Here is a 14,731-nt window from a genome sequence, read left to right as displayed (position 1 = left end):
TTAGTATTAAACCTTACAGAATCAGCCCTAAATAATAAATACCAATTAGTGAAAAAGGAACAAAGGACATGCAGTAATTTCAATAAAACATATAGACAATTCTGTCTTTGTGTTTTTCTGCCTATTAGTTGTGTTTGTTATGTCACTATTAAAACCATTAGAGGCAGTAGTGAAAGAGACTTTTTAGATTTAGCTGTTATTTTGATGTCAGAGTGATAGCAGGGTAGAGGGGAGAATTTTGTCTTTGTTGTTTTGCTGTGGGATGATTAAAATGTGGGCTGCCGCTGAGCTGTTGGTATCGTCCAACATGTGGCTGATCCCTCCTTTCCTCTCCTTCTGGCTGTTTTTTTGTTTTTTTTGTTGTTGTTTTTTTGGTATCAGCAGCTAACTCTCCGTCCACTCCCACTCTGCTATTTTGTCTGACTGCTGCTGACATGTTTTGCTGATTAAAGTTTCACCTTGAAGGGCTTGGACGGATTTCACATTAATATTTTAATACTGTTGACCACTCTACTTTCCAACAAATTAGATGAGCTCCACCACAAGAGTGGAAAATCCTTCTCAAATCCACCCCTCCCTGCTCCTGCTCTCCCTATCTACCGTTTCAGTTGAAGAGATGACAATGCAAATGAATGTGAAAAATAACATTTCAATCATTACCACTACGCACAGTACCTGCAGCCAATAATGTTAGAAGCAATTCAGTCATTTAATTGTGATTTAGAAAATAATTTAGAACCTGCATAAATGATGGGCACAAAGTAATCTAGTAGGGCTTTTTTCAAGTCCCAGCAGCTATTTAAAATTCTTACCTGAGTGTTTTAAAGCCTCTAATGCACTCGTCTAATGCAGCTTGTCAGTTACATAATGCAGTAAATTGTTTTGACTCTAGAAGAATGGGTTTAAAAGAGTCTGACACTGGACTCATCTCTCAATTATGACTGCAACTGAATTTTTAATGTGTTGTCGTTGTGCTAGTCTAGCTGTTATATGTGCATCTTTTGACATGGTATGCTTTATTCTACTCTAGGTATCAACCGATTATTGGGCAACAACACATATGAAGCTGCATTTCCTCCACATGAGGTAAGAGGATTTTTATTTGACAGATAAAAATTGAATTTGGACCCTTTCCTTATGCAGCATGCAAAAATTAGAAGCTAGAGAGAAGACTTTAAGTGGACAATCCTTTATTGAACAGGCCTGGAGAAAATTTAGACGAAGTTCTGAGAAATACAGGGACGTACAAAAGTTATATAGCATGCTTGCACCTTTTTCCCTCCACCAATAACATTTTAGATACTGTCTCTTGTCTATATTTGGTTGAACACCTGGTCAAAACTGGTAAAAAAAAAACAAACAGATGTGTTGGAGATAGGAAAAAGACACACAAAGCCTGAAAATGAAAGTCCCCTTTAACTATGTGGTACGTTTGTATTGATCGCCCTCAAGAAGACTTACACATGTGTGCTGGCCCCCCATCCACAATTTGCACCAAGAAGGGAGAATAGCACACAGGCCTCATAAATTCCTGAATGCCCAGTGTCTTATCAAGATCGAACTTGCTTGTTATTTTCCAAACCTTTCCATCATCATTTGTGCTGAAAAGCTGCAGAGGTTCACAAACTGTCAAACTTCACAGCTTCTCCTGTAATGTGGATGGCTCTGCTCTTTTGTCTTGTCAGGGCGGGTACAAGAGCAGACATCCTATCAAGACGCACGGTGCCGAGAACCACAGGCACCTTCTGTATGAGCGCTGGGCTCGCTGGGGAATCTGGTACAAATACCAGCCTCTGGACCTCATCAGGTAATCAGCGTCAGAGCAGGTGACACAGCGTCATGAGCTGTTTTGGGATGTTTGCATGAGCACTAGTGTCCTGGTTGTGAACCTCATTCTGTCTTTAATCATATTCAAGATGTTTTAAAGTTTAAATAGAACATAGAGTAACCCAGTTGTTAGTCTCCTTGTGTGCACTGCCTCATTATAAAGTTGGCCAGGTTCTTATCAGTCTTCTGTGTGAACAGGCTCGTTTATCATTCCTCGACAACCTCTATGTCTGTTATTTCTGAACTGATTATTTTTAACAGTTGAGCATGAACCCACTTTGGTTTACAACTGTTTTGCACTGTTGCATTTTAGCACTGTCTGCTGTCTTTTCTGTTCTCATGTCACAAGTAAAGGAAGATGAGAGTGACAACTGATTCTCTATGTACCCTCAACTTTGACCACATCTAACTCATTTCTTCCAACAACATTATCATCATTTTTTTTACTTGTGTAATGGTTTGACATACTGGAAATTGTGCTTATTAACTTTTTTTGCAGAAATTTAGATAAGGAGCATATCACTCTCAAGTCTGAGTGAGTATGGAGCTAGAGCCAGGAGGCAACTAGCTTAGTTTAGCATGACAGGAAGATAGATTCATAGACAGGAAACGAAAGGAACTCCCTCTAAAATCACAAACAGTCATTTTAACATTTTAATGTGTTTGTACAGATTAAACAAACAAGATACAACATGTAAATTAGTGAGTTTTAGAGGTGCTAGTAGGCAGATTTTTGAACCTTGGAGACAGCCGGGCTAGCTGTTACAGTTTTTTATGATAAGCCAATCTAATTGTCCCTTAGCTGCTCCATAACACACAGGCGCGAGAGTGTTATCAATCTCCTGCTCTAACACTTGCCAAGAAAGTGTATTTTCCAAAATATCAAACTGTCAAACTCAAGTTTCTGGTTTATTTTGGAATACTGCAGTGACCACATTCAGGAAACTGAGGATATTCAGATTATTTACTGTTTGCATTTGTAACCATCGAAACCCAGTAGGGTTATGAAATATGACAATATATAACCAGTGACGTTCAAAAAGAAATTTGTGTCATCTCAGGGGTAATACTTTACTTTAAGGCCCCCTATTTAGCATTTATAAACAGTATATAAACAGTTAATAAATGGTTTTTAATACAATATAATGCAGTTTTTAGCAGATAAAGAGTACGAGTCAAAAGTTTGGACACACTTTCTCATTCCCTTGAATGTCAAAGTGTGTCCAAACTTTTGACTGGTGCTTTAAGTGTTAATTAATGTATTTGTCAACAACTTTAACTCCCATCCATGCATAGAGGCTGAAATATAACCAGATTCTGAAATGTTACCAATATCTCTGGTTGTATTGTGAGTTATGTTGCAGATCAATAAGCAAAACTGATTTTAGCATTAATCTGACAAAGTACATTGATTTTTCATGTGTTTAATTCACTGATTTATCAGATTTTCATATCTGGCTAATTTATCTACATATTATAATAGTTTCTCAATTGAATTTTCTAGACATTATATCCCAATGTATGTGTTACTGTACATATTCTGTAATGGTAGATTTTATTCATATAATTGACTACGTTTACCTACACAAAATATTCCGGTTTTAGCCCTTATTCTGAAAAAGACAATATTCCAACCAAGCTGTTTACATGGCTAATGAAAATGAATATTCCACCTATATTCCTGCTTACACGCAGAGGGTTTTCAGGGTTTCCGTCTGCTCCAGTGGGAACGAGAATCACAAGATCTCCGCAGGCAGATAAGTAAACCAGCGAGTTGAATTACATTAGTGAGCTGCTGCCTGACATTTATAAGTGATATTGATATGACTGATATTATAAATTTATAGTTACAGGCACATCTAGTACCTAAGTTGTCCCCGATGTTTGCTATGCTGCTGAGTGTTTTGCTGCATCACACCGAGTCGTCACCGTCAGTCCGTGGCTTCATGTCAACATAATAACCAAACCCCTCCATCCCTGTCGTGAGGAAGGCACACTCTGTTTTTCCAGCCGGCATTGAATAGCTCTCCACTCTCCTCTGTCTGCCTTCTCCATATGTCATTTTGCCTGCACAGGGGTAAACAGGCAAGAGGCCTTGTGTCACAAACTGTGGTAAAAACCCCATGTCCAAAGAATGCACCTAAAACCAGAATCATATCGGCATATCCTGCATGTCTTAATCGGAAAATGCTACATTTGGAATTAGGCCTAATTCTGAATATTCAAACAGAATAGACTGTTTACATATTGTGACAGTCGGAATAATAGTGGAATATTAGTGTGCATGTAAATGTAGTCAATGATAGAGATCCCTTCTGCGTATAAGCACTTATTCTGGTTTGAGAAACCATGTAAATATACATAATTAAGACTTGTTGACACTCTTCTTCTCGGCCATGTTGCTGATACCATGTTGCGTACACTCCTGGGAGTCACTGGATACCGGTAATTGCTACTGAACGGCTTCACTGGAGCAGTTGTAAAATAAGTGTCTTGCTCAAGGGCACCTTGACAGCTGTGGTTTAGGAAGCACAGGGAGTTATTGATTCATTTTCTACCACAGCATTATGCTGAATGACCTTTAAGTCCAGCAGCCTCCCTATCCATTAGGCCACCACGACCACCTCACAGTACAATATCACACCCGCAACGTCACTTTTAATGAATCAATGAACATAAATGGCCATTTTAAATTAACAGTTGACACCTTTGACCTCTCTGTCTCTCTCTCAGGCGGTACTTTGGTGAGAAAATCGGTCTTTACTTTGCGTGGTTGGGCTGGTACACCGGCATGTTGATCCCTGCTGCCCTGGTTGGTGTTTTTGTCTTCCTCTATGGCCTCTTCACCATGGACTCAAGCCAAGTCAGGTCAGTTCACACAACCTGCATACCGTACAAAGATAGTGCACATACTCTATTGCATTGAAATGAATGTAAGTCATCATTTAAAACACTCTTGATTCATTGCCTCATCAGCAAAGAGATTTGTGAAGCCAATACTACCATCATGTGTCCAATGTGTGAGGAAAACTGCGAGCCGTGGACACTGAGTGACAGTTGTGTCTATGCAAAGGTCAGTGCAGCTCTGATATTCACCTGTAGTCTCATATTTACAGTATGTTAGACTTTCTCATTAGAGACTCGTCAAGTTGTCATTTGACTTTGGGTGTGTTTTTGGGTATATTAAATTGAATAATGTTTCTGAAACCTGTTTAATTCAGCTTTTTATTGAAAATATTTAAACAAAAATCAAAAGTGCTTATTTTCTTTCTTGATAAGATTGATAAGCTAAGAAGAGAAGACAAGATAAGAAGTTAAATCTCTTATATTTGTCTCTTAAGTATGAAGATACAGCCAGGAGATGGTTAGCTTGTATTAGCATAAAGATTGGAAACAGGGGGAAACAGCTGGCCTGGCTCTGTCCAAAAGTAACAAAATACACCAACCAGCACCTCACTAACACATTATACATACAAAACCAAAATTTGAAAATGACCCATTGCGGTTTCACGGGGGGTTAGGAAGTCACTGCGCCTGGCCAAGAGGTCTCACACAAATTCCCCTGAAATCCACAGTTTGTTGTTCTTATACTTTGGTTTTCGTATGGATTAAATACACAAGACATATTGTGTTCATTTGTGTGCTTTAAAGGTGCTGATAGGATTGTGTCACTTTTGAAGCTGTTTCCCTCTTTTTCCTGTCTTTGTGCTAAGCTAAGCTAACCACCTGCTGGTTGTAGCTTCATATTTACTATACAGAGATGAAAGTGGTATTAAAGTATCAGTCATCTATCTCTCTGCAAGAATTCCCAAAAATGTCAAACTATTCCTTTAAGAAATATCCCAAACTCGTGGAAGCTCTAAAGTATGTAGCAGATTATCACAAAGTCATGAAGTGTTATTTGAAAAAAAGTGAAAAGAAAATATGTCAAAATAATAAATCTGTTTCATCAGTGAAGCCACTATTTCTGGAAGCACTACACTTTCAGAGCAGCCTTTCATGTGTTTCTAGGTGACCCGTCTGTTTGACAACGGCGGCACTGTGTTCTTTGCTATCTTTATGGCTATTTGGGGTAAGTGGAGGCTGTTTATGTTTGTTCATTTTTATGAGTTTGAGAATGCTTATATTACATGAAATATGTTCTCCTCTTGATACAAACCCTCCTGGAATTCAAATCTATTTATACAGTAGTGCTCTTGCTTCCACTCTCTACTCAACTCCTCCAAACACATTAAGCTTTCCACCTAAGAATTCAACATGGTACACACTCACTGCAGTGCAAACACATGAGATCTTCACACTGTAATACATTCGTCAGCGAATAAATCATGGTCAGGTTTCTCAGATTCACTGTATGCACTTACACTGCCAGTTCTGTCTTGGTGTAATTAGTCAGATAATTAAACATTTCTCCAGAGGGAGATAGTATCATTCAGCTTTCAGGGTTGTAGAATTACACCATGATAGTGGGTTATTACAGCTATGTTTCTACAACTTGTAATGTATACTTTGAGCGTTACTCTGCAAGGTCTTGGCCCAGATCCATCTTTCTGCCAGCGTGGTAAATAATCACCTGTGCCAGAAGGGAACACTTGACACATTGTGTTCTGTGTTTGGGGTAAATGAAGGCCAAAGAGATCCAGAGAGCCAGGGGAAGTCCGGCCTCGCTGACAGTGGTCTGCAGCTCTCAATCCTGCATGAAGGCTTTTGGCAATTTGGACCAAAGTAGCAGTGTTGTGCCACTGAGTGCATTCTGGGTCTGCTGAGTGTGTGTGTGTGTGTGTGTGTGTGTGTGTGAGAGAGACAGAGATGAAAAATTGGTTAGCCCAAGGGACCGAATGTAGGCATCTGAAAAGGCGGCTTTTCTCTCTCTTTAAACAAAAGTGGGTCATGCTATATTAAACTTCAACATCTTTAACAGCAGTGAAAGTTGTTCTGACTGAGGTTTCACATTCTAGTGCTTTTTCAGGCTATTATTCCTTTCCCAAATGTATCTTTATCGCTCGAATCATTTTGTTTTCACTTAAATGTATTACACACAAAAAAAACCACATAATGCATAACAGAAACACATACAAATAAGAGCTCTGTGATAACGTATATAATAATAATGTCCGTTGTTTTGCTACAATATCACACATGATGACCAAAGGACTGAATCAGTAGTATAATGTTACTGTGTGCTGTCCATTTACATTTTACATCATATACTGTATCATAATACTGTTCTTTTCCTCTGACTTTGAGGTCCATCCATCACTGTCTCTGCGCTAATGCTACTGGGACAAATTCTTTTCACATATATTGAAGTACATTTATGATGCCTCTGAGAGGTACATGCCATGCAGCATTTATAAAAGCCTTTTTTTTCTGGTGTTATGCATCTGAAAGAATACACAAAAAGTCTTGATGGAAAAAAAGATAGAGTCCAGAACAAAGGAAACAGTGCCCCCAGACTGAATTCTGCCAACAGAAAGCTTTACTTTTGAAGATACAATTTGGGGCGCAAGTAAAGCCTGTTTGCTGTTGCCACGTTTCCTTAACTTCACCCCAAAATGAAGTAGTGTGTGAACTGATGGCTGTGATCAGCTTCAATAACAGGTCACACACGTCACTGCAGCCTGTATTTCACTCAGGATGTCTGACTGTGATGTGTTGTTTGGCTCTCCAGTATTCAGCCCCCTGCAGTCACATAATTATCAATCAGACTTTATATTACATATTAAAGATGATCAATAATGTGATTGATTCCTGATCCCCGCTGCAGCCACAGTATTCCTTGAGTTCTGGAAACGGAGGAGGGCAGAACTGACTTACGACTGGGATCTCATTGATTGGGAGGAGGAAGAGGTAAGTCAGCAATATCCTCAGACAGATCAGGTTTGATTTCATTTCATTGCCTCATATAATATCTGCCTTTGTTCATGCACTACGTCTTCTAAATTTGACACCGCTTACATGATATTGCCTGATCATGTAGAAGCGGCTGTAGTTCAATAGTTCATACAGGATTATGTGTTGTTAATCAGGAGGAGCTGAGGCCTCAATTTGAAGCCAAGTACTCCAGGATGGAGAGAGTCAACCCCATCTCTGGCAAGCCTGAGCCTTTTCAGCCCTTCTCAGACAAACTCAGCCGGCTCATGGTGTCTGTGTCCGGAATATTCTTCATGGTAAACCCTTTGATCTTTGAATAATCTGCCCTTTTGGGATTCAGGCTCAGAGAGAGATCTAGTTATTTTTTGTGCCACCTCTAGAGTGGTGTGATGTGCCAGTTGTGGCGTATCATCTCCCCCTTCTGGACAAATGTTGTATTTAGATGAAATAGTGGATTTGGCCTCTCTGGTGCCTTAATTTATCCTGTTTTTGATGAATTTTTTGATTATCTGTATTGTGAATTGCTTCTTAGTCAATAGGTTGTTATTTTTATACCGTACAAGTGTTTACTATAAGATAAGATAAAACCTCTGCAGCCTAAACTCAAGTGTTCTTAAGCACAGTGCTCACCACAGTTTTTAAACTCGTATATCATCCCCTCCTCTGTGCTGCCTTCTCCCTCATCTTCGCATAGATTTCCCTTGTTCTGACAGCCGTGTTTGCTGTGGTGGTTTTCCGTCTCATCGCGATGGAGAAGTTTGCTTCCTTCAACTGGTATTTTGTGAGGAAGAACTGGCAGTTTGCCACCTCTGGCACTGGTGTCTGCATCAACTTTGTGATCATCATGTCTCTCAATGTGGTGGGTGTCTGAACAAGCATCATCTGGCTCGTTTACATATTCTGTCCAATGAATGTTTCATGAAACATTTATTTAGAACTTTGTTCCAGGAACTATCACATCCACAGCCAAAAAGATATACGGTTTTCATCTGTTGAGATTCCTGTTTGCACTTTGCCTCTCATTACACTCACTCCCACTTACCTTCCCTTTTGATGCTTATGAGTACTATCTTCTCATCAGGTGTATGAAAAGGTGGCTTATCTGCTGACAAATTTAGGTAAGCACTGCCAACATGCTGCATGCATTTCATTCCATCATTATCTCTTGATTCTCAGATGGTTGGCAAACATTTATTCTCTCCCTCGTCCATCCTTTTCTCCCCCTTCAGAGCACCCACGGACGGAGTCTGAGTGGGAGAACAGCTTTGCTCTGAAGATGTTCCTGTTCCAGTTTGTAAATCTGAACAGTTCCACGTTCTACATCGCTTTCTTTCTCGGGAGGTAGGCCAGCTGCCATGAACACTACAGCTCTTGTTTACAGTGAATTTAATGAGGGATCATGCAAAGATGTCTTATTTCAACCTCCCATGTCATGACATCTGCCAAGACTCCTTCCCTTTCCCTCCTCAGTGTATACCTCATGTGTCAGCATTTGTAAAATACTGCCTTGCTTAGAAATGTGACCAAGCTGTAGGTTTATTGGACATAATTAGCATCTTTAAGTGTGTTTTTTCCTGCTTTATAAGCTTTTCTATGATTGAATTTGCCGCTAATGTTGCCAATCTCAATCTGTTCAGGTTTGCTGGCAGGCCTGGAAAATACAATAAACTCTTTAATCGATGGAGACTGGAGGAGGTGAGTGCAATTAGGCATTACTATAAGTGGGTAATTATTTCAGCAATGACTTCTGTTTTAAGATATATTTAGAATCTTCAAGTAATTCATCTTTTTAATGATCCGCCTGTATTTGACTATGTGAACCATTAATCTCCCACATAATTACTAGGATTTTCAATTTTAATGATCAAAAAACAGAATGGGATAAAGTGTGTCCTAGGATTTGCTCAGGGCTTTGAATTATTGGGCATGAAATATGGATGTTACAGTATTTTTTATTTAAATGTTTTTTCCTCAGTGTCACCCGAGCGGCTGTTTGATTGATCTGTGCCTGCAAATGGGAGTCATCATGTTCTTCAAACAAATCTGGAACAACTTCATGGAGCTCGGTTATCCGTAAGTAATATGAAATTATAATATTGTGGTTCTTTCTCTGAAAAACATTATAAATTCCATATTCAATCATTAATGCTGCAAATTCAAGTGACTGGCATTTTACAAACCTTATGTAATTTCTGTATAGTTTTTTTTGTCCTCGTCACTCATTACCATATGAAAAGGCTTTTCTCCTGGAGAAACACATCAAATCCTCTTGTGCGGGGCTTAGTAAAAGGGTTCCTGCAGCGCACAGTGCATTGTCAGAAATAATTACTTTGATCTGACAGTTAGCTACTTACTATACTTTCAGTTTGCTGCAGAACTGGTGGTCTCGTAGGAAGATGAAGAAAGGAGGTGGTGGAGGTCTGAATGTAGAGAATAAAAGCCAGCTTCCACAGTGGGACAAAGACTGGAATCTGCAGCCGATGAACGCTCACGGGCTGGTGGACGAATACCTCGAAATGGGTAAAACATTATACTCCTTTGAAGTTGTTTTTGACATTTTCACTTTACCTGAAGCAGAAAGGAATCCATGTAAATCGTGGCTGACTCGCTTACATTGTTTGTGCCAGTGTTTAAGACGTACATCCTCTGAAGTTCATCCAAACCATTCTTTCCTCTGCAGTTCTGCAGTTTGGCTTCACCACCATCTTTGTAGCGGCATTCCCGTTGGCTCCCCTTCTGGCTCTGCTCAACAACATCATTGAGATTCGTCTTGACGCCTACAAGTTTGTCACTCAGTGGAGGAGACCCATGCCTGCCCGAGCCACTGACATAGGTCAGCGTGACCTCTGAACACCCCTCACACATCCTCAGTGCCTCTCACACAGTGTTTTTTCTATTTTTGGATCCAAGCCACATTGTTCCAACAGTAAAATGTTGCGGAAACCACAAATTTTCCATCCAATGGAGATAGATGTGTTTCCATATGCTATGCTTCTGTAGTGCCATATGTTGCACCTCAGATCCCACCAGCCCATATGATTACAAACACCACCCTCCAACTGCCATGTAATATATGACTAAATGTGTCTTGTGGCATGTTGCCCTTTAATTAAAGGAAAAATCCACCCTGAAATATTTAGAAATTCCTCAGCTGTAATGATCATATTATGTGTCAGTCGCGAAGAATCAAAGAGCAAAGTGTCTTTGTAGGTTTAGCATTTAAAGATGGCATTTACAGATCATACAGAGAATAATCAAGACAGGCAGAGAGACATTTCTTTTCCTGTCTGAAGCCTTAATCGACCGTAATGTAATGCAGTGACATCACAGAATACTCCCTGGAATGTGCTAAATCTCACAAATAAGTGTCTCATGACGTTAGTGGGGTTTGAAAGGGCAGAATTTTCCTTTTAAGTTATGATCTTTATCCTGATGCACTTGAATGTGTCACCAATAAAATCTTTAGTGAGCCACATAGAACAAAAGTTACACTTGTACTTTGTACTTTGTAAAGACATGCAGATTTATAGATCACTCATTCTTCTGTCTTTTTTACACAGCTTTAAAGTACTGAAAATGTGTATTTTTTTCTCTGTCTTGGCTTTCAGGTATCTGGCATGGGATTCTCGAAGGTATCGGCGTGTTGGCAGTCATCACCAACGCCTTCGTCATTGCCATCACCTCAGACTACATCCCCCGCTTTGTTTACGCCTTCAAATATGGTCCATGTGTAGACAAGGGACACCACCATCAGGATAAGTAAGCTATAAAATCAACATGGAAGCACTAAATATATCCGGTAGAGTGTGCCTGTGTTATGGACTGAAAGCTTCTCTTTTTGCTCGCAGGTGTTTGCGAGGCTACATGAACAGCAGCCTGTCTGTGTTTGACATGGGCGAGTTGAACAGCAACCAGTCTAGATACTGCAGGTACAGAGACTACAGAGCACCGCCCTGGAGCACGGTGCCCTACGAGTTCACCCTTCAGTTCTGGCACGTCTTGGCTGCCAGGCTGGCCTTCATCATTGTATTTGAGGTCTGTCAGCTCTTCGCATTCATTTTCTTTTGTGTGTGTACCAGAAAGGCAAGCAGCTAATCCTTGTATGTCTCCTCAGGTCTGTGTATTTGCAGAATTTTCTGTAGATTTATTTGTTGTTTTTCTTTTGAATTTTAATCATTTATGTACTATTATTGTTAAATGAAAACCTCACAAGCCAGTTTTAGTAATTTCCATACTTCAATAGAAGGATTATGTCCTCCTGCAGTAGGCTGAGAAATCTCAACCACTTATACCACAGCCCACAAAATAAACTTAATTTACATGGAGGTCCAGCTGAAAAAACATGTTTCCTCTCTCCTCGTGAAAAGGAGAAGCAAGATTTTCACCTGACAATAGTGAGAAAAAGTGACATACAATATAGCTATAAAACAGTGTAGGACTTATAAAGTACTTTAGTGCAATTCACACAGCGATTACCTTTGCATGCTCAGTGAATTATGCAGCAAATACTGGAAACTAAAGTGAAGTGCGTGAGCTCTCTAGAAAGTAACTAATAAATGATTCATGCTTTCCACAGCACCTGGTGTTTGGGATTAAGTCCTTCATTGCGTACCTCATCCCGGACATGCCAAAGGATCTCTGCGATCGTATGAGGAGGGAAAAGTACCTGATGCAAGAGATGATGTATGAAGCAGAGCTGGAGCACCTGCAGAAGGAGAGGAAGAAGAACGGACGGCGTTATCACCACGAGTGGCCTTAGCTTAACCAACACATCTCCACTACACGCCGCACAGCCCTCAACACACAGGCACTGCCTCCCCTGCCTGCTTATTTATGTATTTTAGCTTTGAGAGTCTAGCTTCACTCAGCTGATTCTGTACACCAAAGACACCCTCTTCAGTAATGAGATCCTCCCCCCCAAACCTGTCTGGCTTCAGCCCAAGCTCTAATCCTGACCGCTCCCTGGCCATCTGCTCCACATCCAGTGTTTCTGCTACTCTTGGATTCTGACTCTGACCCTTTCCGTCCCATCCCGCCCCGATCCCTCACCTGGCTTCACCCAGCAGGTTGCCCTTTGGTCTATGCTTGTGTCATGGCTTCACTGGGGAAACGTGTGCAATTGTAATGTTTACTATGCAGATCAAGGGCTGCAGATTACCACTCACCTTCGTCACCCATCCTGCACTCTGTGTGGCAGCTAGCACTCTGCTTTGACTCTCCAGTCTGATGCAGCTCGCAGCATGGCCATGTTTATTCTCCTATGAGCATCAGCAGAGACACTGTTTTAACGGTTATGTGACAGAGCTACTGTACTGTGACTTTTAATAGCGTTTCTCGTTGCAAAAGTGATTCTGGTGATGTGGCTACCAAATACAACAGACAGTGTTCACGCAAAGCGACTGTATATTGCCCTCGAAGCATGCTGATTAATATTTGCAGCCATTTTGTAGACTGCAAAGAAAAAAAAAACAAATGAAAACAACAGCACTCATTATGGAGGATGTTAGCATCCATTCAGTACATTTGACAAAGAATTCTCTGTGAAACCATATAAAGTGCATGGTAATATTGTTTTGTACCTTTTGATAGAAAAAGACCCCGTCTTGATGCCTGGTTCACGTGTGTCTGTACTCAGTGTGAGCTGTGTGTTAATCTGTCTGTGATACTGCTGAGCTTGACTGTCCTGAGTTGAGGAAATGTGAACTTAGTTGCGATTTGATTGTGCCTACAGTTGTGCCCACCACAATTGTGTCACCAACATCACGTGTGCCTGTTTGTGCTGCACGTGCTTTTTCAAGTGCAAGAAATATTCTCTCTCCTTGTCCTGTTGTCTGATCTGCTGTAAACTCTCTGAACTCTCCTGTACGGATTTGTTTTGGATGTGAGTCACACCGCAGTACCTACTCCGGTCTCAGCTAATGGCCCTGAAACACGTCGACGGTATATGTTGTAACGTGACTCCCATCATGAACAATGTATACACTCGCACGCAGGAGCCGCAAATCTGCTCTTCCGTTCTGCGCTCGCAGCCTGTTTTTCATTTGCTGTTGGAAGCTCTGAAGCGTGGTTGAAACTTGGATCACTTAGACATACCTGTGGCTTGGATGTTCAGTTTGCAAAGAACATCCATCCACTGTTCCTCAGTCACAGAGCACATTAACATAGTCACACTTCACTTCTAGTCCTTTAGCACACAGCAGTCAGATGCGGTTTCGGCTGCATTCTGACCTTTGTCGGTGTAAAATTGAGAATTTTGGTTGCAGAGCCGAGACATTGCCTTTCATTGTGGCCAGTTCTGATGTCGTGGATTAGAGCAGCATGTTTTTTTGCCCAATGAGAACTCAGGAAAACAGGCAGCATGAGCGACGCATCCATCTGTGAGGCCGAGTCAGAACCATTTCCTGTTCCATTCATGTTGAGATGGAGAGTTATGGAGTGTGTAGAGTGAAAAGTGTTGATGAGGCGGTTTTGGTGGGTGATGATGAGAACGTTAATGTTGGTACAGGTCATGTTGATCATATGATGGTAAATAAGATTCCAAGTTAACCATATTATGCACATTAAGTGTGAAAGTTAGACGAATCTAACAAATGAAGGTGAAGAATATCACTGTCCTGAATGCATTGCACAACACTGAATAACTTATTCTACATTTTACATAATTTAAAATGTGTTGACTGATTTATTGATTTCTTTTGCTGTTCTTGTATATACATTTAAAGTGATGTTTTTGATACTTTTTATTTTGTGCTACCGGAGTTCACCTGTTTTCACCCTCAGATAGACAATGTCGCATCCACATTTCTCAGGTGTCTTCTGAATGTTTGCAGATGATCAACTTTTTATCATATTTTCTAAAATGCAATCAAAGTTATCCTGCATTTTTAGACATATATATTTTTGCACTGCAGTGCATTTGCATGAGTATAATGCACACTCACAGTTTAAAGCATGTTTTTTTTTCTGCATATTCACACAGTATGTTATAGCAGATACAATTATACAATTCATTATGGAGACGTATGATGCC

General features: G+C 40.4%; 1 protein-coding gene across 4 annotated transcripts in view; it reads left to right on the top strand.

Annotated features, from left to right (window-relative positions):
- ano3 (anoctamin 3) overlaps positions 1-14,444 on the top strand; it is a 41,640-nt gene extending 27,196 nt beyond the window's left edge. For all 4 annotated transcript variants that reach the window (XM_042411565.1, XM_042411563.1, XM_042411562.1 and 1 more), the window contains 17 exons: positions 1,031-1,086; positions 1,686-1,807; positions 4,561-4,695; positions 4,804-4,900; positions 5,839-5,899; positions 7,595-7,677; positions 7,857-7,997; positions 8,396-8,560; positions 8,783-8,819; positions 8,931-9,042; positions 9,339-9,396; positions 9,677-9,774; positions 10,067-10,221; positions 10,382-10,534; positions 11,310-11,460; positions 11,550-11,736; positions 12,278-14,444. In XM_042411565.1, coding sequence (XP_042267499.1) covers positions 1,031-1,086; positions 1,686-1,807; positions 4,561-4,695; positions 4,804-4,900; positions 5,839-5,899; positions 7,595-7,677; positions 7,857-7,997; positions 8,396-8,560; positions 8,783-8,819; positions 8,931-9,042; positions 9,339-9,396; positions 9,677-9,774; positions 10,067-10,221; positions 10,382-10,534; positions 11,310-11,460; positions 11,550-11,736; positions 12,278-12,460 — 1,994 coding nt within the window. In that variant the 3' untranslated portion in view covers positions 12,461-14,444. The remainder of the gene's footprint in view (positions 1-1,030; positions 1,087-1,685; positions 1,808-4,560; positions 4,696-4,803; positions 4,901-5,838; positions 5,900-7,594; positions 7,678-7,856; positions 7,998-8,395; positions 8,561-8,782; positions 8,820-8,930; positions 9,043-9,338; positions 9,397-9,676; positions 9,775-10,066; positions 10,222-10,381; positions 10,535-11,309; positions 11,461-11,549; positions 11,737-12,277) is intronic.
- The last annotated feature ends 287 nt before the right edge of the window (positions 14,445-14,731 follow it).

This window comes from Thunnus maccoyii, chromosome 5 (assembly GCF_910596095.1).
Source record: "Thunnus maccoyii chromosome 5, fThuMac1.1, whole genome shotgun sequence".
NCBI lineage: Eukaryota > Metazoa > Chordata > Actinopteri > Scombriformes > Scombridae > Thunnus > Thunnus maccoyii.
The sequence above is the reverse complement of the archived record's forward strand: the minus strand, read 5'-3'. Positions and strand labels throughout refer to the sequence as shown.